At 51.3% G+C, this 24,214-nt stretch overlaps 1 protein-coding gene across 1 annotated transcript; it reads right to left on the bottom strand.

Moving 5' to 3' along the window:
- Positions 1–484: 484 nt before the first annotated feature.
- Positions 485–8,802, bottom strand: TMEM37 (transmembrane protein 37). Its single transcript, XM_056117694.1, has 2 exons — positions 8,684–8,802; positions 485–1,354 (listed from the first exon to the last, which is right to left on the bottom strand). The coding sequence occupies exons 1-2, from the start codon at positions 8,699–8,701 to the stop codon at positions 782–784; spliced, it is 591 nt and encodes a 196-aa protein (XP_055973669.1). The 5' UTR covers positions 8,702–8,802; the 3' UTR covers positions 485–781.
- Between the last annotated feature and the right edge of the window lie 15,412 nt (positions 8,803–24,214).

Raw genomic sequence — 24,214 nt, 5'->3', positions numbered from 1 at the left:
CAGTTCAGATACATGCTCTTTGATATGTGTTCTAGGACCAAACCGTGCAACCCCAAGACCATTGGACCCTAACCAGGCAGCTGTACACACGCACTCACGTGCACACACCCCACTCCCAAGGCAGACTGTATTGGGTCATCCAGGAAATACGGGGTCCCCCCCTACTGCAGAGGCCAAGGCGGGTTAAATGGTTTAGAAGCCTATTGCGTGTGTGGGAAATTCTTGGGGTGTTCCCTATGACCAAAGCTGATGTATACCAAGGAAGGTCCTTGGAACTAGGAGCAGGAAGTCGGGGTGCTGAACAGACACCCCCAGGACAAAGAATGACTCACCCCTGAAGCCCCAGAAGCACCTTCCAGCCTGCCCCACACTTGTGAATAAACCAGGGGGTGAGCCCTGCTGTGGTCTGTGCGTGAGTACCCAGAGCTGCTGCCTCTAATCCCATTCTGGGAGAAGAAGGAGCCGAGAAAAGTATTAAATCGCTTTTCTTCTAAAACGAACAGGTTGGTTTAACCGGTGCTGTTATTGGCGGCACTGACATCCTCCAGGCTTCTCCCCCCACAGACAATCAGCCAAGACTCCTGGGTGCCACATTTCCAGCCTGACCACACCAGCATGGTTTCTGGCTAAGAGGCAGCAGTTTCCACACGACTCTGTCCCCCACTTGGCTCCCACCAGAGATCACGGTTTAGAAACTCCATCTCGGCCACACTTGCTGCAGAACCCCAAAGTCCTCAGAGTGATCCAGGCACGGGGAGGGAGCGCGCCCGCCCGGGAGCGGCTAAAATTTCCTTAGCTGACCCCAGGGCTGGGTGAGGCTGTTGATGTGAAGGCCACTGACGGCGTTGAGGAAGAAGAGGAAGGAGGCAGTGAACTCGCACCAGAACATCAGGGTGAAGCCCAGGAGGGTGATCTGGTTCCTGAGGAGGACCACGAAGCTGAGGAGGCCCACCGAGGAGAGGATGAAGGAGACCAGCAGGAGGGCGGAGCCCAGGGCCCACTTGTGCCGGACGTGTAGGTCCTCACACACCTGCGACACCATGAGGAAGCCCAAGCCGAAGATGGCCGCTACCACGGCCAAGGTGCCCACGCTGCGGGCCAGGACCATGCCCAGGGCCAGGCCCGGCACGTGCGCCTGGCTCAGGTCTCGGAGGCAGTGAGGCTCAGTCTGGCCGGGGAGGATGCAGAACTGCCACAGCCCAAAGAGGCGCCCCTCGGCCAGGAGCCAGTGGCCATCGCAGATGGACACGGACGACAGGACGACGGCCAGCGCGGCGCACACAATGATGAGTGTCCGGATGAGGGATTCAAAGAAGGACCAGTGGGGTCTCCTGGGCACCAGCATCCTCTGTACCTGGAAGACACGATGGACAGGGTCTGTGGGCGAGGGGCCCGCCACAAGCCTTCCCACCTCCCACCAGCCATGGTTTCTGCCCGTCTCACGGGAATCCTGGGAACCCCTGTGACTCTTGGCTTCCACCCCAGCTCCTCCTACCCTTCAGTCTAGACACCACCATTTTTTTCAGGAGGTGGGGGAGTATCCCCTTAAGCAGTGCTGGAAGGAGGCGGAGGCCACTCCTGACAATACTCAGCCAAGCGGCTCAAATGACCGGTGCTCAGGCCATCCCAGTGATGCTCGAGGGAGGACTGCAGTGCTGGGATCCAGCTAATGCTCTCCCCCGGCCCAGATCCTCCTGTTCCCCTTCCCCCGGTCTACCTGTTCCCTGTCCTCTGTTCGAGACGTGAGGAGAGTGAGAGTACAGCAGGTGAGGTGATTGCCTTGCATGCAGCTAATCAGGCTTGATCCCTGGCACCCCATCTGGTCCCTTAAGCCAGGAGCACAGATCCAGGAGTAAGCCCTGAGCACAGCTGGGGGTGGCTCCAAAACAAACCCAAACAAAACCCTAGTAGCTTTTTTTCTCTGATTTATTTTTGGTTTGGGGCCACACTCAGAGGTGCTTGGGGCTTACTCACGGCTCGACACCCCTAGCGGGCTCAGGAGACCGAATGGAATGCTGGCGATCAAAACCTTAGTGCCCGACCCAGTGCATTACCGACTTGTTCTAGTACCTGGTTCCCTTTACTTCCTTCTTCAAATTTTTAATTTATTTTGCTTTTTGGGTCACACCCAGCGATGCTCAGGGGTTGCCCCTGGCTTTGCACTCAGGAATTACTCCTGGCAGTGCTGAGGGACCATATGGGATGCCGGGGCTCAAACCCGGGTCAGCCGCGTGCAAGGCAAACGCCCCACCTGCTGGACTATTGCTCCAGCCTCTACTTCCTTTCTTTTTTCTTTTCTGACAGCACAAATTCTATTCTTGAACAAATTGTAATCTCTTCTGAACTTAGAAAACCAACAGGTCAGGCTCACGTGACCTTGAGCATGCAGCTCAGGTCAGGTCTGGGCCTGAAAACAAGCAAACAAAACCCTAAAATCTACAATTCCTCACCACCGCCCACACACCCTCCCCGGTCCGGTCCCATTACACACTCCCTGGAGCACTCTGCTCAGCCCCGGCAGCCCTCTTTCCGCTCCCAGGAAAAGCCTGGAACTTTCTTCTAGTCTTCAGAAGACCTCTCTGCCTAAAAAGGTCCTTATCCACCCCCCTCTTCTCTTATCACTCATGCTATCTCAGAGGGGTCTTTGTGTCTCCTCAACCCACACTAGGTCCCCTCCCACACTCTCAGTCCCCTATCCTGTGATTCCCTTCATCCCTTCTACCCTTCACATCACAAGCTCCGCCTCTGGCTGGGAGGTCAGGTATCACTGTCTCGTCTCTCTACAAGGAGCCTGCCCGAAGGTCCCAGCCCCTGGGATGAAACATGACCTGGGCATTCTGGGTCATGGGACAAATCTGTGACCATGCAGGCCGCCAGGTAGGCATGGAGCTCAGCGGCAGAGCATTTACAAATATGAGGCAAACCCTGGCACCACAGACAAGTGTGTAGCCATCATCAGTCTGAAGGTCCTTGCAGGTTCCTGCCCCGTCGGAAATTTCTAGTACACGAGGACACAGCCCAGGTGAGACCTGGCTTAGGAGGCAACCAGACGAGATGGGGGCCCGGGAAGGTACATGCAAGTGGACCCTTCCTGAGGCAAGTCCAGCCCTGAGTTCTCAAGGTGGGCAGGCCAGAAGGCAAAGCTGCAGGGGGGGGGGGGGGGGGGGGGATGGGCGTAAGATCCTGTCCGCTGCTGCAGGCCCATCAGAGCAGAAGCCATAGCTCCGGTGACACCCCCCTCAGCCCCCCCACCCCGGTCCCTGAGGGTCTGCAGCGATCCTGCCTGAGCAAGACCCTATTTATTCTTTCTGCTTTTTGGGTCACGCCCGACAATACTCAGGGGTTACTCTTGGCTCTGCACTCAGGAATTACTCCTGGCAGTGCTCGGGGGACCATATGGGATATGGGAGATAGAAACCAGGTCGGCCGTGTGCAAGGCAGATGATGCCCTACCCACTGTACTATCATTCCGGCCCCCTGTTTATTCTTGAAGTTCTGATGAGCCGAGTAGGAAGCCTCTGGTAGGACGTATCCAGAGACAAAGCAAGGTAGGGTGACGGGCCCAAGACCGCTGATCTATTTCATTTTGGGGTGGGGCCCCCAACCGCTGTGCTCAGGGCTTACTGCTTTGGCTCTGTGTTCAGGGATCAGTTCCTGGTGTTGCTCTGGGGACCCTATGCAGTGCTGGGGATGGAGGCAGGGCAGGCCACATGCAAGGCAGGCACACATCTCAACCTCTAGACTGTCTCTCCAGGCCCAAGATGGGTCAACGAAACAACAAGCCTTTAACCCGGGACAATTATAAAACATGCAGGTAGAGGAATGCTCGGTCACTGCCCACAGGAAGGGAGCAGGGCATGAGGGCGTGTGAGTGACGGCACTCAGTCTGGCTTATAGACACACCGCTGACCCAGGTTCATCGCCAACACAATGCACCCTGAGCACTGCCAGAAATGATCCTTGAGCATAGAGCCAGGAGTAAACCCTGAGCATCATCGTGTGTAGTCCCCAAACAAAAAAAAAAAAACAAAAAAAAATTAACCAGTCTGTTAGGAGCGAGGTCCTGGGGCCTAACCTCGGTACCACACGGTACCCTGAGCACTACCGGATGTGCCTCCTCTAACTACCGGTAGCTGGGAAGGGAAGAGCTAAGACGGCCACCCGAGGCTCAAGACTCAGCTCTATTAACAAAGGCAGCCAGGGGCAAAGCACCCATACCCGGAGGCATGAGTCAGGGCTTCGCCTCTCAGATGCTTCTAGGGAGCAGGGCAAGCCAGAGGCAGGCCCTGTGCCTTGCTTCACCTACATCTGATCCCCGTGAGTGGGATCTGCAACCGAGATGCTGTACTGGATCGCATCAGGGGAAAACCCTCCTGCCAAGAAAGAAAGAGCCAAGGAGAAAGCGTCAACTCCCCAGGTACCACGCTCCTCTTACCCAGACCCCCCAAGTAGCACTTTATCGTCAGGCCTAAGCACTGGACCCTCCCATCCGGCTTTCCCAGTATTGCCAGGAATGTCTCCCCCCCACCAAGAAACTGAGAAAAGCTGAAGGCCACGTCTATAAACCACTGACTTGTCTCCTCCCTCTGGCTCCTGGGTTTTTTTTTTTTTTTTTTTTTTGCTGAGCCCTGCAGGAAAACAGCAGCCTTGGTGGCACCAGTGAGGTCACAGCCCCAGGTTGATAAGGTCCTGGGGTGAGTATCAGTCACAGGGACACGGAATCCAGACATCACCTAGGCCGGAGAAGGTGCCCCGCCTTAGGCCGACCTGCCTGCACGCACACTGGACTTTAATCTCCTCTTCGCAGACATCTTGGGGATCAGAAAGACAGCGATGGCAGCCCTGGGCCCTCTCCCAGCCCGAAGCAGGGCTTCATCTTAATAACTCGGATACCAACAAAACCCCCAGGACTCACTAAGGCGCTTCACGGGCAGGGCTCTACACGCAAGCCTCCCCCTGCCGTCTGGGAGCCGAGCACTGCTGTCTGCTAAGGCCTGACGCGCCGTTTTGATCTGGGGATGCTCAAAACTTTCTCCACATCGGTCCGTGGTCGTGAGAGCCCCAGTCCCCAAAAGAACTGACCAAAAACACACCAAATCAGGTCCTGCTTTCAGAGGGGGGGGGGAATCCTATATATTAACAATAATAATGATGATGATGTAACTAGGGACAGAGCTCCAAGTCCTGGAACACAAGCCTGGCAGGCAGGAGATTTGATTCTCAGTACCCAAGGGGTGCCCCGGACACTGCCAGGGCGTCCATAGCAGTGCTTAGGAATGGCCCCCTGGCCCCTGGGTACCTGTGTAGGGGTGGGGCGGGGTGGGGGGAGGGCGCTGAATCAAAGCATGCTGGAGTCCTCAAGCTGACAGCACCCCCTTAACTCTGTCTGCTAGGGGGCTTGAAGTCCTCAACAGCAGCGGGATGATCAGTGGGGACTCCAGGAAGAAGAGAGGTCAGCAGGTCAGCATGGCCCTCAATGACTGGCCCCTGGCTGCGGCGTCCCAGCAAGTCACTGTGACAGCTCCGCAGGGTTGCTCTTCTGCAATAACAGTTTCCTTCTTCATCAGGGTACCAGAATGCTTTCTAGTAGCCTGCAGATCTGTTGTCGCGTGACACTCGGGGTTACAGGGTCTAATGACAAGGTCCATGGCCCCCCCTGCTCTGCTCCAGCCCCAAGACTCCTTAGGCTGCTCCCTGCCCATTCCCTGTCGCCCTGGCACTGTCCACTCACTGTCCCCTTGGCACCAGTCTCTGCTCTCATTGTCATTAGCTGGAAATTTTCCCAAAGCTTCCTTCCCACTTCCACACCCTGAAGCTCTGTGGCCCTTCCTCACTCATAGCCATAGGCTAGCCTCTCGCCGCAGTGCAAGCCACGCCCAGGCCCCAAGTTCTTTAGAGCCCCCCAGGTGTTTCAATACCCCCAGGTGGCAGGACCCCTGCGGGAGGGCACAGCCTCTGAGGTTCTGCCCTCTGCTCCCCCACCTGCTTCCCACATAAGATCTGAGCCCCCCACACCTCCATTCCAACACCACCCCCAAACCTAGTTAATCTTGCTGACGGCTTTCTAAATCCTTGTTGACTGGGTGTCCCTTGCGCAGTGAACCTTTAGCTCCTTGAAGCTGCCTAGTCAGGACTCAAGGTTATGCCTCAATGCAGAGAAGAGAGGAGGTAGAGGAGGAGGAGGAGGAGGAGGAGGAGGAGGAGGAGGAGGAGGAGGAGGAAGAGGAGGAGTGGAAGGGAAGGAGGAGGAGGAGGAGGAGGAGGAAGAGGAGGAGTGGAAGGGAAGGAGGAGGAGGAGGAGGAGGAAGAGGAGGAGTGGAAGGGAAGGAGGAGGAGGAGGAGAATGATGGGGTGGAGGGGAGGAAGAGGGGAGGAGGGGGGAGGAGGAAGGAGGAGGAAGGAGGAGGGGGAAAGAGGAGGAAGAGAAATTCACTATTACCTCAGGGGGCCACACCCCACTCCCCAGCACATTAGCTACTCCAGATTAGAAGAGGGTTGTTGGTGGGAGAGGGTGTTGGGGTGTGATTGATTTCTCCTGTTAGGGTGTGATTTAAGGCCAAGAAATCCTGGGTTTTTAAGTCTTCACCATTCAATCTCCATTCTCCTTGGTGACCGTCCAAACAGGCTTACCCGCAGCCTCAGAGATTTTATCTGTGAAATGGGCACTGTGGTCCCTAACCGGGCCGGGTACTGATGTGCTCACTTGCAGGAAAGTCCTCCGGGCTCCCTGCTGACCTGACGCAGCTGTAGGAATGCCCAAGCTCAGGAGAGAGCATGTGGCCCAGGACCGCTTTCCCTTAGGCCAGCACTCGCTGCGCTTCGGAGTAGGGAAAAATAGGTTCTCGGCCCATAAAACCGCGCTGCACCGCTGCACCACTCCAAGGAGAACCTGAATCTGCCTCTCCCCTGCCCTCCTCTGAGCCCGTTCTTTGCACCCGCACCCCAGGGAGGCCGGCCCTAGTTCCACCCGCTGCTACAAGGCAGTTTAGGGAGGAGAAACGGTTCCTCCAACCCAAGGCAGGAAAGTGGTGAGTTCCCCACCCCAGAACGCTAACTTCGGTACATAAAGCAACCGCATCTGGAAGGGGATCCCCAGGCCCTGCACCTCCTCCTAGTTATTTTAGAAAGAAGGAAAAAAGCCGGAGCAGAGGGAGTTTTATCTTTTTAAGGTGGTGGTCTTATCATGTAAAATAAAAATAAAATGAAAAGGAGAGACCCCTGTCATGAGCACACTAGTGACCCCAAAGGGGGGCAGAAAAGTTTCTGGCAGCCTCCACCGCATGCGGAGGGGGTGTGGGGTCGGGGCATCAGCAGACCAGTGCACACGAGAGCACACACACACACACTCTCTCACACATACCTCCTGGGGACCTCAAGAGAACTGGCTACTAGACTGGGACACACATACCCACACACACTCACACACACACTCACACACACCTCCTGGGGACCTGAAGACAACTGGCTACTAGACTGGGACACACACACACACACACACACACACACACACACCCCTCCTCGGGACCTCAAGAGGACACACACCCCTACACACGTGCACAAGCACCCTTACACACATACACCCACACCTCGAGATCCTGACACGCACGCGTATGCGCACACACATGCACTCGCCCCTACACGCGCACACACACTCCTACATACACACCTCCTCGGGACCCCAAGAGGAGGACTGACTGGCTACTAGACTGGGGACACACTCAAACACACCCCTCCTCGGGGCCCGGACACACACACACACTCGCGCGCGCACACACACACTCCTACACGCACACGCGCACGCACACACACACACACACACACCTCGGTACCCCGACACGCGCGCGTACACACACACACACACACACCCCTACACACACGCACACATACCCCTCCTCGGGGCCCGGACACACACACACACACCCCTCCACGCACACACACCTCGGGACCCCGACAAACACCCACGCACGCGCGCGCGCGCACCCCCACACCCCCTGCCCGGGACCCCGAGAGCCGGCCGCGGCGACCCCCGGCCCGCGCCCCCCGCGCCCCCGGCCCCTCCGGCCCTACCTGCGCCCGGCGGCCGTGGCGCTGCGTCCGGCTGGGCTGCAGATTCCGCGGCCGGCACGGGACGGCGGGGGGCGGGGCCGGCGCGGGAGTGGGCAGCTCGCGGCCAGGGACCCGGAGCCGCCGCCGTCCACCCCGCCGGCTTCACGGAAACGCCGAGTCCGCGGGGGCGCCCCGGGGGTCGTGCTGGGGGTCCCGAGGGGGGTGTGAGGACGCCGGAGCGCCCTTGAGGGCTTGGGGGTCCATTCCGCCCCCCCCCCCACCCCCGCCCAGGAGCCGCGGGGGCAGCCGAAGGCTGGGCTGCAGATTCCTCGAAGGCGCGGCGGATTGCACTCGGGTCTGCAAGCCCAGGCTCGCGTCTGGGGGGCGGGGGCAGTAGGAAGACGCCGTTACAAAATTTAAAAAAAGGGGCGCCCGGACCCTGCGGTCTCCAGCACCCGCTGTGCGACCTTGAGCTGCCCCTGCCTGATTCGCCGCCGGCGTTAATAAATGGGAATATGTGTGGGAGAGGTCAGGACTAAGGAGGCCCTTAGGTGAAGGGGAACAGAGTAGAAACTTTGCGGGCAATTCTTGAGTTATTTTTCTCCCCCCACCCCCCCCAAAAAAAGGGTGCACATACCTGCTCTGCTCCAGACATGCTTCAGGACCCATCAAAGGAGCATCTAGGACAAGCCGGAGCAGTTTTTTTTTTTCTGGGCTTTTGGAAAGAGGCTGCGAATATGACTTCAGTTCCCACAAGCAAGTTGGTATCCCCGCCCCCTCCCGCCCCACCCCCTCCCGCCTGCAACAGTAGCCAAGGGAAAGGGGCGGGTGTGTTGGAAGGGTGGGAAAATGCACGCTCCCCACCCTGCTCGGTTTTGTTTTGTTTTGTTTTGTTTTTTGCTGTGGTTTGGTTTTGGTCTTTTTATTTTCATTCTTTTGGCCTTTTGGGTCACGCCCGTGATGCTCAGAAGTTAGTCCTGACTCTGCACTCAGGCACTCGGGAACTGCGATGCTCAGGGGACCATATGGGATGCCCCGGATCAAACCAGGGTCCTTCCCGTTTGTACTGTCGCTCCACCCTGCTCAGTTGTAGGGATAGAGCAAGGCCCCTCTGATTTTGGCGAACTGAACTGCCCCCTCTCCCTCTCCCACTAGAAGGAAGAAATTAAGTAACTTGGCTTCTCGGAACAAGCGGCAGCCAACTCCCCTTGCAACCTTTCCTAAAGACCTTGCAATCAATTTCTTTTCCCTCTTCATAGGCCATGAGAATGGAGGAAAGTGATCCTGGTCTTTGCTTCTCCCAGGGAGCCTCTGTCTGATCCCAGGACAGCCAGATGGACCTGGCTGAATCAACATCCTTACAGTGGTTCTTCAGACCCAGTGCTTGGGAACCTTGCCCCTAGTATTAGCACCCAAAAGAGCCAGAACAGGATTTAACTGGTGGCCCCTATACAGGCCTGAGTTCCTTCCATCATTTTTCAAACAGAATTATCTGGCGGCAGGGGAGGGGGAGGGCTTAGGAGAGGGAGGGTCTTGTTTAAGCAGATTACTAGGCCCCAAACAAGTCTGGGCAAGGCCCATAGACCCTTGCTTTTATTTTTCTTTCTCCTTTCTTCCTTCCCTTCTTCCTTTCTTTTTTCCTTTTATTTTCTCTCTCTCTCTCTCTCTCTCTCTCTCTCTCTCTCTCTCTCTCTCTCTCTCTCTTTTGTTTTTGTTTTGGGGCCATATACTGGCAGTGCTCAGGGCTTGTTCCTGACTCTGGGTTAGGGGATACTCCTGGAAGGGCTCTGGGGCACCATATGGGATGCCAGGGATCCAGCCCAAGGCAAGTACCCTACTAGCTGTACTATTGCTCCTGACCCTGTTGTTTCTATTTCAATCAAGGCAAAACTAACATGGGTGTGAAGCATAGGCTCTGGGATCCTTAGAGCCAAGAAAAGAGGAGGTGGCAAGAATCAGTCCCTTGGGCCCTTCTTGGCCCTGCTCCTAGGCCTCCTCCAGGCCCCACGCCTTCCCCTCTGTAGTTAAGGGTTTCAGGAGCTCAATTCTCTACCCTCCACAGCCTTGAGCTCTGAGGGGGGAAAAGGGTGGGGTGGTGTCTTTACAGAGTCCGAGGATGCTCTGTGGGCAGCATTTTCTGGGTCACTAGAGCCTGGAACATTTTACCAAGCAGCAGGGAAACACCTAGAATCAAAATCATTAACGTCAGGTTGGAAACTTCTCGACTGTGCCTCTGAGATTTGATGTATAAGCAGACATGTTTTGGGCTAGGGTATCTCTACAGTTTCATCAGTAAGAACAGAAAGTTCTTGAATCATGGAATTTACAGCAACTTGTCAGCAAGATAGCTGGGAGAAGCAGAAATAGTATAGGAAAAATGAGGAAGTGACTGTCCAGGCCTCGTCATTTTATGGTCATAACAAGACCAGGACACAGGCTGGGGTCAGGAGCTGTGTGCTAAGTCCCAGACGTCAAATCTAGGAACCGGTTCCCTGCATTTTAGGGGCGAGTTTCCGAGTTCTGCCTCAGTGCGGTTTTGGGGCAGAGGAGTGTGGCTGTACCATGCCTGGCATGTGGTCCAAACACAGGGAGATGGGCATCAACTTGCCAGGAACACTCCTGTTCAGAGGACCAGGGGTTCCCTGGGCCACAGGGTCATGTCAGAGACAGAAGTAGGAAGTAGGAAGATGAAGTGGAACCCCCAAGGGTTAAGGCTAGGGAGATGCACAAAACCCAGTCTCCTCTTTTTTTTTTTTACCTCTAATTATATATCTTTTAATGTAGGAGTACTGCTATTTATTCAGCCACTGATGATTAGCTGATTGAATTGGGCATGAACTCCACCTTACTTTTTTATTTTCATTTTTTATAATTTTATTTATTGAATCACTGTGAGAGCAGTTACAGAGCTTTTAGGTTTAAGTCTCGATCATACAATGAAACACCTGTACCTTCACCAGTGCCCATTCTCTACCCCCCAAAACCCCAGTATACCCCCATTCCACACCCTCCCCCTACCTGTGGGGCAGATGATTTCCACATTACTCTCTCTCTACTTTGATTACATTCAATATTTTGACACCAGACCCACCATATTATTTGGGATTTTACCCCAACACTCAGATCTGCTGAAAAGGCAACCGTAGAGAATTTGTTTTATATTGCTGGTTATAGAATAGCATATGATGTCGCGTGGCTACAGTGAGTGGCCGCGAGATTTTGAAATTCCAAAATTTTAACAATTAAATCTGGAGGGATTTCTACCATAACCTGCTGAGTTTCGAGATTTGTTCCTGAGTCTCTGGGATCATGGCCGTTAAGCAGCTTGATCAGGAGTCAGAAAGGCCATTAGTTGGTGGTGACTCAGAGTCTCGTTGGGATGGGAAGGAAAGGGCCAGTTCCACCCCAATCCCGTAAGGTCCCGCGTGTCTCAACACTGAGGGCCCAAACCTGACTGTCCAATGGCCTCTGGAGGATGGCAGCCACAGAACCCAGCCAATTTCTGTACTTTCTTCTCTGCCTTCTCTGAAGACAGTGGGGCATCCGTTCACACACGTCCACCCCTGTCCCTGCTTACAGGCCCACCAGTCTTGAGGACAGAGGGGTGACATGCAGAATGGAGGTTACCCTGCTTGACCCCTCTGGTCACTCTTATCTGATCATTAGGACCCCCACTCTGAATTCCAGGATTGGGTTACAGGTCCTCATCAGTGGTGCCAGATCACTGTCCCCGATCAGCAGATGCTGTCTCACTTGGGGCCTGTGTGCCTGCTGCCTCCTTGGCCAGGGATGACCTTCCATAGGCTCTTCAAAGTGAAGACCATCACTTTGCCCCTTTGATGAGGAGCTGAGATTCAGCCCATCAGGGCAGCCCCTGGAGGAAGAACAACCCTACTCATCTCTCCCCCCTTGTCCAGGTCAGAAGGTGATTCAGGCTAAGGAATATGGATTGGGTCTTCCCACTTCCTGGCACTGAGCTAATTCCCTTGAGGCTGATTGCCAAGAGAACCAACCAGATGTTTGGAGGACAGGAACTTTCGGGACTTTCAGCTATCCCACTAACGCCTGCGTTTTCCCAAGGGGAACTGGTTTTGGGATAGGGGTTCCCCGTCTTAGAGGCACGTGGAGGCCGGCCCCCAGGCTTTGTGCGTTCTGGCTCGCCCGTAGCTTCGGAGCTGATGCCTAACCCTGTCTGCCCAGGGCTTGGACATCTGACCTCTCCAGCTTCCCGTCAGCCTGGTCTGCGCCGGCAGCAGCCCACAGCCTCTCCCAGGTCCACCCATGCACCCCCCTCCTCCAGCTCCCTGATTCCAGCCTGTTCCCTCCACCCCAGCTCCATTCCCTCCACTCGCCCTCCTTCCTGCCCTTTGCCTCCTCTCCTAGAGCTCCAGCCAGGCATTTGGACCTGGTCACTGGCCACTGCTACGGATTGCAACATGCAGACATTGTTTACAGCTGTCTAGAGCGCCTGGGGCCCAGGGCTCGCTCAGCCGCGCCTTCCCTCCTGGGCGCTGCAAGGCCTCTGAAGTGCTATTTACCCAGCCCTGGAGAATGCCTCTAGGCAGGGGAGGGGGGGGAAACGAATGAAGCAGGAACTAGGGAGGGGGAATGAATGAAGTAGGAATGAAGGGGAATGAAGGGGAATGAATGAAGCAGGAACTAGGGAGGGGGAATGAATGAAGTAGGAATGAAGTAGGAATGAAGGGGAATGAATGAAGCAGGAATGAAGGGGAATGAATGAAGCAGGAACTAGGGAGGGGGAATGAATGAAGTAGGAATGAAGGGGAATGAATGAAGCAGGAACTAGGTAGGTCTCCTTTCTGAACTCTATATAGCAACACCCCCCCCCCCATTTCCCTTCCCCAACACACACTTTTTCTAAATCGATAAGGGAATGAAGTAGGAGGGGTTTCCTGTGGTAGGGTCTCTGCTTTCTTTTCTTTTCCCTTTAAAAATTTTTTTTTTCCATTTTAGGGGCCACACCTGGAAGTGCTCGAGCACTTCCGATCCCTCCTGGTAGGGTCGGAAGATGGAATATGGTGCTGGGGATCAAACTTGGGTCGGCTGCGTGCAAGGCAAATCCCCTTACCCTTGTACTATCAGTCCAGACTTTCTTTGCCCTTTTTTGGATCACGTCTACCATGCGGTTGGTGTTGTCCTTGCAGCTTGGGCACTGACTTGTCCACCTCTGTCCGCGCTCCCCACCTCCATCCCTGCCACCCCCTCCACCCTCCACATGCATACTTTAACCCAAGACAGCCCACCTCTCCTTTCTCACTGAGGGGGTGGTGGTTGGCGTATGCTATCCCCAATCAGAGCATCCTGCAGAGATCAAAGCACCCAGGAAAGACCGGAGGCTCCAGCGTTAGCCTTTGAGCACACAGTGATGACAATGGTAGTCACATGGTTGGGACCTGGCTCCACCTAAGCTCTGGAAGACCCAGGAAACCTCCGATGGGCCTGTTCATTCCATTCGCAAGGTGAGAAGGCAGCTGGGCCAAAGGATTCCAGGAGTGATAAGGGAGGCAGAGATCTCCAGGGAATTGTCCCGGTGAGGGTGGGGGATTGCTGGCTGCTCCCAGCTTCAGTGCACATATTTTGTTTTGTTTGAAGAATGTTCCTGACCCAAAAAAAAAAAAAGTTTGGGACTGGAGAGATTGAACAGCAGGACAGCAGGTAGGGAGCTTGCCTTGCATGTGGCTGACCCAGCTTTGATCCTGGCATCCCATATGGTTCCCCAAGCGCTTCCAAGAATGATCCCTAAGCCAGGAGTAGCCCCTGAACATCACTGGGTGTGTCCCCCAAACAAACAAAAATAACTTTGTCAATTTCAAAATTGGGACGTTTAATGTTAAATGTTTTGATGGGATTTAAACAAGGTATTTGGGGTCTGGGGTATGGCTCAAGTGGTAGAGTACATGCCTCACGTGTTTGAGATCTGGGTACCACACGGTCCTCTGAGCACCCCTGGGCATGGCCTTCATGGCCCCTGAGCAGTGCCAGGAATTGCCCCATAACAATTAAAAATTGGGACAGAGAGATAGTGCAGGTGTTAAGCAATTAGCTTGAACTCTGTTGAACCCAGTCCCAACCCAGCACTGCATATCATCCCCCGTACATCACCAGGAATGACCCCTGAGCACAGAGCTAGAAGTAAGCACTGAGCACCACCCAGATATGCCCCCAAAACAAAAGCAATTTTTTAACATAAAAAGACATTTTGCTGGAGCGATAGCACAGCGGGTAGGGCATTTGCCTTGCACGCAGCCAACATGGCCGACCCAGGTTCGATTCCCAGCATCCCATATGGTCCCCTGGGCACCGCCAGGAGCAATTCCTGAGCGCATGAGCCAGGAGTAACCCCTGAGCATCGCCGGGTATGACCCAAAAAACAAAATAAATAAATAAATAAAAAGACATTTTTTATAACTTGAAAAACTTTTAGGGGCTGGAGTGATAATACAGTGGGTAGGACGCTTGTCTTGCAATGGCTGCCCGGGTTCAATCCTTGGCACCTCAGATGGTCCCCCAAACACTCTCAGTAGTAATTTCTGAGTGCAGAGCCAAGAATAACCCCTAAGCATCTTCAGGTTTGGTCTGAAAAAAAAAGAGAGAAAGAAAAAAAAAGAAAAGGAAAAACTTTTAGTCATGGGATGCTACGTGCAGAATGGCAGTTGTAGTTGCTTACCCTATAGTTGAAAAATGCTAAAAGATTAAACCTAAAATTTCCCGTTAGCACAGTAGCACTGTCGTCCTGTTGTTCATCGATTTGCTCGTGCGGGCACCAGTAATGTCTCCATTGGGAGACTTGTTGTTACTGTTTTTGGCATATTGAATATGCCACGGGGAGCTTGCCAGGCTCTGCCATGCGGGCGGGATATCTCAGTAGTTTGTCAGTTTCTCCGAGAGGGACAGAGAAATCGAACCCGGGTTAGCTGTGTGCAAGGCAAATGTTTGCCCTACCCGCTGTGCTGTCGCTCCAGCACCCCTCCAAAAAAATTTTTCTGAAAATTTCTCTTTATAAGGAAAAATATGTGTAATGAATGGTAACCTGGACTGGCCATGAGCATTTAATTTGTAAATAACTAGGATAAGATCAATTATTTATGTAGTACTTCCATAATTCATGTATGTCCGTTACACCTCAATAAAAATCTTAAAAATTATTCTACATGATAATTTCTTTTTGTTGTTGTTTGTGTGTGTGTGTGTGTGTGTGTGTGTGTGTGTGTGTGTCCACACCTGGTGGTGTTCAGGGGTTACTCCTGGCTCTGCACTCAGGAATTACTCCTGGTGGTGCTCAGGGAACCATATTGGATGCCAGGGATCAAACCCGGGTTAAATACCCTACCCACTGTGTTATCACTCCAGCCCCCAATAATTTCTTGATGAACAAAAATACATTATTTGCATGTGGACTTTCCATTTGCTTGTTTGGCTTTTGGGCTATATCTGTGATGCTTTTCTGGTCTCTTCCTCCCAGTCTCGTCTTCAGGGGACCACAGAGTGTTGAGGACCCAACGTGGGCCTACTGCATGCTTTGCATGTGCTCTGTCTGGTATTTACTTTATTTATGTTTTTGCTTTGTTTCATGTTTTGGGGGGTCCCCCCAGTGGTGCGCAGGGAACACTCCTGGATTGGTTTTGGGGGGTTGCCTCCGAGGGTACTCTAGGGACCCCAGGGTATCATGGATGGAACCTGAGACCCCCGCCCCCCTCCATGCAAGGCATGCTCTCCAGCCCTTGTGTCGCTCCCCATTCCTGCCTGTGGATATTCAGACTTTTTGAAAAATGCCTTCCTAGTTCTGCCTCCCATAGATCGGAAAGCCCGGCAAGCTACCGAGAGTATCTCGCCCGCACGGCAGGGCCTGGCAAGCTCCCCGTGACGTATTCGATATGCCAGACACAGTAACAACAAAGTCTCCAATGGAGACGTTACTCGTTACTGGGCCCGCTCGAGCAAATTGGAATCGCTAGCTCCCATAATTGGAATGAGGACAGGGCCCCTCTGCAGGAACATACAGGTTGGAAGCCACTGATCTAAACTATGGACTTTGATTATCAAATCGGTGTGTACAGTCTGTCTAGAGACCGACTGGTGTGTGCTCTAGGGTGGTAGGGGCACAGATATATGTGGGGGGCATGCGAGGAGATAAGTGAAGTATACCCGCTGTGCTGTCTCTCCTGTCTTGGGGGCTCACACTCTTAACTGAGGCAGGTTCTGGGTGTGGTACTCACCAGGTCCTCATGGAAATCTCTCACACATGCTTGCCTGAGGTTGCCCTTTCTGGCTAGGGTGCTGACGGAGGAGACTTTTCCTCCGTGGTGACGTTTGCTGTGGACTACACCCCTTTTTTATGGTTCTCATACACAGTTGGCTATGGTGCAACCAGAAATTGCTTGTGCTGAGCAGAGATCGCAGACGGCAGAGCTAGCAGAATCGTGTGCATGTTGGGCACCAGGGATTTGAACTGGTGACCAAACACTTCTGCATGGCAGGAGCCATAAACCCTGTACTATTCCGCTGTTTCCAACTTTTCTCTTATTTTTTTACCTTCAAACTTCCTTCTGGAAGTTTCTCGCCCTGGGTATGCAATACCTCTTCTCTTAAAAGTTGGTCATTGTTGGATTACATTGGTTTACCCTTGCTTCTCCCACAGGGAGCTTAGGTGTATTGAGTTACTCCCCCTACAGTGCTCCCAAGGCACACCCAATTCCATCAGACACTCCTAATCCTATATTGCTTTCCTCTTTCCTTTATGTCCTTTGCATGGTTTAACAATGTCCTTTTTGCATAGACACAGGAAGACAGTTGATGCTGTGCTTTTGCAACATGGGAGTTAGTTGACTCTGAATAATATTTACTCTTGGTAATATATAATATAATTATATCATAATTATATTATAAATAATATTTATAACATATTTATCATAATACAATAAAATAATAATTATATTAATAAATAAAATAATAAATATTTAATATTTACAAGTCTCACAATGGAGATGTTACTGGGCCCGCTCAAGCAAATCAATGAACAATGGGAGGACAGTGACAGTGACAGTGAATATTTATTAATAATATAATAGCAATAATAATTTAATAATAATAGTAATAATGTAATATTAAGTAATACTAATATTTAATAGAGGCTTCCCTCAAAGCCTCCATCCCTCTCAGAGAGCCCCATAAGCTACCGAGAGTATCCCGCCTGCACGGCAGAGCCTGGCAAGCTACCCATGGCGTACTCGATATGCCAAAAACAGTAACAATGATGGTCCTCATTTCCCTGATCCTGAAAGAGCCCCCAGTATGCCATCGGGCTACACTAGCACGTGACAGGGATGAATGGAGACATTACTGGCAAATCGATGAACAGCGGGGTGATAGTGACAGTGATAATGATACTGAATATTTACTCCCAGGCATCCATCAATTTACTTGACTTAAGCCTCATTTGCCCTTAGTTCCTGCCACCCCAAAATGGGGGTGCCTCGGAGGGACTTGGATGGATCCAGGGCAAGCTGTAAGCTACCCTGGCATTGGAGAGAGACAGGCTAAGAACCATAAAAGTACAATAAGTTAAGAGCACAGTCATGGAACAAACTCTCGTGACCCCAAAAGAAGTAACTGGGTAAAGGACCCTGATGGGATTAGGAAAAACTAACCCGGCCTGAGGACTGTAGTCTGGGATATACAGTGAGATGTGGAAGAGCCACACTTCAGGCTTAATTTATCTCTTAGTGTGTTCAGACAAAATGACTAGAAATAATTGGATTACTAGCTGAGGAGAGGAGAGAGCAATATGCCCTTAGATGGAATCCTGCCCTTGAGCAGATCTCCTAGTAATCGAGGCTGCTGAAGTCCCAGATACGAGGGTTTGCCCTTGAGTTAATCTCCTACAAGAACTTCCACTGGAGGAAGGACTTTACATCTGTTTATTGTTATGTCAATGATCAACCACACCTGTATGTACCTCCACCCTTCAAGATTTCTGTAGAACTAATGCTGTGAGATGGGAATAAATGGTCACAGATTACCAACCAGCCTGTAGCCCCGTTCCTTCATTTTCCGTCGCTGTCGGCCATCTGATGGACAGTTCTCGACCACCAAATGCACCCACCCTTGGGCTCACAGGTCATGGCTTCCTCTTAAGCATGTGCTCTCCCTGAACACGGATCTCTCTCGCTTGTTTCTATGCTTCTCTGCTTGCTTATTTCTAATCTGGAGAAACTTGTGTTCCCTCTTAAATACGTTTCCCCAATTAATCTCTTCTCACATCTTTCTAAGCAAGTTTAAATCAATCAAAAAACTATCTTGTTTTACTTCTCCTCCTCCCACTGCCACCCTTCCCCAAAAAATTAAAAAAGAATTGATCATGGGGCAGGAGAGATAAAGAAGCCGGTAAGGAGCTTTTCTTGCATGCAGCCAAACCGGGTTGAATCCCTGGGACTACCCTTAGTCCCGCAAGCCTTCCAGGAATGATCCCTGAGTGCAGAGACAGGAATAAACTATGAGTACTATCAGGTGTGTCCCCAAAACACACAGACAAAATAATAATGATGAATATTTATTATCCATAGGGCCACAGTGAACAGGCCCTGTCAGTTAAGGTTGTGTTATGAGCCCTGTGCTTCCCATAGGATTCTTAATTATGTGAGGGAAATAAGGAAGTGTCTATTCTTTTACCTGAGGACAGGTGAAGAGTTTCATCTTGGAGGAATCCAGAATTCACCACTGACGCAAAAAAAAAAAAAAATCAAAGCATTTGAGAATAGATTTTTGTTTTCCTTACCTACCTGAAAGCAGAGTCATCCAAACAAACAAAATCCCGAAACATACAGAGAAGGAAAACTGTTTTACCCTGCCTGTTTTTGATTCATTAGCTGGGAGTCTCTATATTAGACTGATTAAAAAAAAAAAAAGATTGATTAACCAGAGAAAAGCCAACTAAAGACTACTAGACTATGACCCCACATGCCTGGGAGAAGTCCTTGATTGATCCTTATACAGCATCTTAATGAGGTAATATCGTTCTAGAAAAGTGACAAGATAGGCTGAGTTTCTATGGCAGCAAAATGTTGGAAGGGGAAAATGTGGGGGAGAAATGGAAGATAAGGGCTAATTAATAAAGTTGGTCAGGCAGTTCTTCTGGCGCCTTCTTTGGACTGATAAGGATTTAGAGTTTTCTCCTGTGATCGACCTTAGTTTTCTCCGGGAAAGAGGAAAAGGTGTGGTAACTTTACAAGTTTATGCACTTCCTACCTTTAATTTATTATTATTGCCATCATCATTATTATCATAGGTGCAAGTGCCACCAGGGCCATACTCAGCAATGCCTGGATACTCACGCGAAATCAGGAATCAAACTCTGTGTCCACTCTGGGTCTGTACTCTGTCACTTGAATGACTTCTCTGGGTACCTATGTCCTAATTCTAGGCAAACAGGGGAAGGAAAAAGGGCTCTTTGCTTCCTCTGCTTCTCCGCTGCCTTCAGCTTAAAACGATTCTTGAGCCAATATGCCATATTTGGGGGTAGCTTACTCTTCTACCCTTTAAACTCATTTGTCATCATTCCTCGCCCAGGAGGAGTTAGGCAAGAGGGACTGATCACAAGAGAAGTCAGCATCACACTAGTTAAAGACTGACAAATCTTCCTTCCATCTGTTCCCCTAAGAGCCTGTCTATCTTTCTAATCACCCACAAGTTACAATTTCCTGTTCCTTTTCTATTAGGAAAATGTGTAAGTCTGAGATTCCTTCCCTGAGTCCCTTTGGTATGTGTGTAAATAGATGCATAGGTGGTACATGATTACAATTTTCATCTTGCTAACCAGTTCTTTGCTCCGCAGTATGCCTTTCTCACTGTACTATCTCTCTGCTCTCTCTGCTCCACCTTTTTTTTTTTAACTTATATTCCTATAAATATAACTTATATTAACTTATACTTACTTAAAATATAATGAGAATTATAGGTAATGTTGACATTTATGTTAACATTATGGGGGTTCTTTTTGTTTGGTTGATTTTGGGGGCCACCCCCGGCAATCCTTAGGGCTTACTCCTGTTCTGTGCTCAGGAATTACTCCTGATGATGCTCAGGGAACTATATAGGGTGCCAGGGATCGAACCCTGGGTCAGCTGCATGCAAGGAAGCTAGTGACCGACAGGCTATACTATCTCTCCAGCCACTAACGTTTATGGTTTTAATGTATCAAGTTACTGCATCTTCACCACCACAAAAGTGCCCAAGACCTCCACAATTGTCTCTGCATTGCCCTGGAAGTCAATTAACAGAAACTCATGCTAATCAGGTAGGAGCTACTTAGCATTAAGTTGTAAGTGACCTGGTTTTTTTTCCTCCAGGAAGTAGACCTCTAACTGGTTTGCAAGGCTAGATCTCTCGATCTCTAACCTAAGGACTATCTGGTATTGTAGAAACCTGAGACTCCCAGGAGCTCTGTGATAGAGGTCTCAGGAGCACTTAAAGCTCCCCAAGTAATTTCATTATTTATATTTCATTGCGTTCTCCTGAGTTTACAATGTTGCGGCACTTCAAGGGTACAACTTCACATTCCTGTGTCTAGGATTCACTGTTCAGTTCCACTCTCCCACCACCAAAGTCCCAGTGCCTTTCCACCCCACAAAAGATCGCTCTACCCACCCCTGACTGTGAGTTCAAAGTGCGGGTGCGTTCAGTGGCAGAGAATGGTTCCCACAGGGCCAGTGGACAGGGATGGACGAATGAAGTAATGGCCACAGACTGGTTGGTAATCAGTGACCGTTTATTCCCATCTCACAGTGTTAGTTACATAGAAATCATGAAGGGTGGGGGTACACATGGGTGCGGCTGACCGTTGTCATAACAATAAAGTGGTGTAAAGCCACTCCTTCAGGAGAAGTTCTAGGAGATTAATTCAAGGACAAAATCTCATCTGGGGGTTCAGCAGTCTAGATTACCAGGAGATCCGCTCAAAGGCGGGATTCCATCTAAGGGTGTATTGCTTTCTCCTTTCCTTTCCTAGTAATCCATTTAAACAATCATAGTCAATTTACTTCTTACCAATATCGCTAGTCATTTTGTATGAACACAATAAGAGATTTATTAAGCTTAAAGTTTGGCTGTTCCTGAGGACATCTCATTATACATCCCAGACTACAGTCCTCAGGCTAGGTGATTCTTTCCTAATCCGGGCAGGGGCCTTATTCAGTTACTTATTTTTGGGTCATGACAGAGTTTGTTTCATGACCGTGATCTTAACTTATTGTATTTCTTATGGCACTTAACCTGTCTCTTTCCCATGCCAGAGCAGCTTACAGCTTGCCCTGGGTCCATCCAAGACGCTTGAAGGGACCCCCATTTTGGTGTGGTAGGAACCGAGGGCAACTGAGGCAAGTACATATGATGGATGCCCAGGAGTAAATATTATTCAGAGTCAGTTAACTCCCATGTTGTAAACGCATAGCATCAACTGTCTGCCTGTGTCTATGCAAGAAGGACACTGTTAAATCACGCAAAGGACATAAAGGAAAGAGAAAAGCAATATAGAATCAGGAGTGTCTGATGGAATTGGGTGTGTCTCAGGAGTACTGTAGTGGGAGCAATTCAATAAACCCAAGCTTCCTGTGAGAGGATTAAGGCAAACCAATGTTATCGAACACCTGATGCTGCTGCCAAGATTGTTTTTGTGGGGTAGGGGCACTCCTGGCTCTGTGCTCAGGGATCACTCCTGGCAGGGCTCAGGGGACCATATGGGGCGCCGGTCAGCTGTGTGCAAAGCAAGTGCCTTGCTCACTGTGCTATCTCTCTGGCTCCCTGCCCAGAGACTTAATGTGAGGCTTCTGTTTCACTCACCTTCTTGCCCTGCTCTCTTCTGTGTCTGGGTTCACAATGTTTTGGCTTGGTCTTTAGTTTGCTTACAATTAATTGTTCAGAGCCATGTGAAAGGTGGGAGAGAGCCCTGCATGTGGGTTCTTGTGAGTAGGAGTGTGTGTGTGTGTGTGTGTGCGTGCACATATGTGTGTTTGTATGTATGTGTATGTGTGTGCACAGTGGTGATCTACACAGCTACATTTGTTCACACACACATCATCCGAGACAGAAGTTGTCATTGTGTGGCCGTATACCGTTTATGCGACAATCACACCTGTCTCAACAGGTGTGAACCCATCCCCGCCCAAAGTTCCTCAACAATCAAACTGAGTTTCTGAAACATTATCGGATTAACTTACATCATAGTTTCAGAAATAACAGAAGTGAAACAAGTGAATCGCTGGAAATTTTAGTAATTAGTAAACGTCTATTGGATTGGGATGTGTGTTCTCAGGGGTAGAGCACGTGCTTCTCCTGGCTGAGGCTCCGTTTTCCTTCCCTAGCTTGGGGAGAAGTTTGTTGTTGAATTACGTCCACACCAGAAAAAGACTGTGCGTGCTGGGAGGTTCAAACCGGAATATGGAGCAAGGCTGGTATACAGATGTAACGCAGCAGCCCGTGCAGTGGGAGAGGAGTGGCTAGTCTTGCCCACGCAGGGGTTTGCTCTAATACCATGATTTTCCTTGCTGATTTCTTACATTTGGGTGCTGGCACACCCAGCAGTGCTTTGGGGATACTCCTGGTCTGTGCTTGAGGACCACTCTGGTGGCGCTTGGGGAACCACATGGTACTGGAGAACAGACCCCAGCCCCCTGCATGCACACCTGGGAGCTCTCTCCCTGCCCTGAGTTTCTTCCCTCCCTCCCTCCCTCCTCCCTTTTTTCCCTCCCTTGCTCCTTCCTTCCTTCCTTCCTTCCTTCCTTCCTTCCTTCCTTCCTTCCTTCCTTCCTTCCCTCCCTCCCTCCTTCCCTCCTCCCTCCTCCCTTCCTTTGCACCCTCCCTTCCTTCCCTCCCTCCCTCCCTCCCTCCTCCCTTTTTCCCCTCCCTTGCTCCTTCCTTCCTTCCTTCCTTCCTTCCTTCCTTCCTTCTCATTCCCCCTTCCTTCCTCCTCTCCCCCTCCCCTCCTTCCTCCTTCCTTCCCTCCTTTTCTCCTTTCTTCTGTCTTTCCTTCCTCCCTCCCTCCTTCCCTCCCTCCCTCCCTCCCTCCCTCCCTCCCTTCCTTCCTTCCTTCCTTCCTTCCTTCCTTCCTTCCTTCTCATTCCCCCTTCCTTCCTCCTCTCCCCCTCCCCTCCTTCCTCCTTCCTTCCCTCCTTTTCTCCTTTCTTCTGTCTTTCCTTCCTCCCTCCCTCCTTCCCTCCCTCCCTCCCTCCCTCCCTCCCTCCCTCCCTTCCTTCCTTCCTTCCTTCCTTCCTTCCTTCCTTCCTTCTCATTCCCCCCTTCCTTCCTCCTCTCCCCCTCCCCTCCTTCCTCCTTCCTTCCCTCCTTTTCTCCTTTCTTCTGTCTTTCCTTCCTCCCTCCCTCCCTCCCTCCCTCCCTCCCTCCCTTCCTTCCTTCCTTCCTTCCTTCCTTCTTTCCTTCTCCCCCCCCTCCCTCTTCCCTTTCTTACTTTATTTGGGGGGGAGGGAATGTGGAGGGTTGTTGGACCACACCCAGCAGGGAACCACGCTCAGGGAACCATGTGTGGTGGCCAGGACTGAGCCCGGGGCACCTGCATGGGAGACACATGCCCCGCCCTTGTGCTCCCTCTCCAGCCCGTCCACACTCTCCATTTGTGCTTGTGTATTCGGGTTTCAGCTCTCTCTGAGTGCGCCTTCCGCCTTGTTGAGATGCGCCAGAGCTCTGTACTTCGTCGAGGTGCTGGGGATCCCAGATGGCAGCACTGCTGAGATCTGTTCTTATGGGCCGGCTCGGGGATAAAACTCAAGGCCTCACACTCACCAAGTCATTTCTCAATGGGCCGTCCTGGGCCCTAGAATTTTCTCAGCTGGTGGAAGAATTGGTTAATGGTCAGCTCATCTCAATTCGGGGCAAGAGTTCAAACCGTGTTTGTGATTTTTCAGAGGCACAAGCAAGAGTGACCGAGGTCAAATTCGCGTGACGAAATAAGGTAATTTAAGCCGTGCTTGTGTGACTAAACTGGTTTTATCTCTGGAGGGAATTTTCAAGGCTGTTTTCCATTTTAACACTTGTCACATGGATTGCTGTGCCTGTGACCTCAGATCCATAGGAAGTTTGTTCACACTTGCTTAAGAACACAGGGACCTGCCCGCAAGACACTTCAAAAGGATTTTCTCCA

The sequence above is a fragment of the Sorex fumeus genome, unplaced genomic scaffold, assembly GCF_029834395.1.
Source record: "Sorex fumeus unplaced genomic scaffold, SorFum_2.1 ptg000035l, whole genome shotgun sequence".
Taxonomy (NCBI): Eukaryota; Metazoa; Chordata; class Mammalia; order Eulipotyphla; family Soricidae; genus Sorex; species Sorex fumeus.
This window is presented reverse-complemented; position numbering and strand designations above follow the sequence as displayed.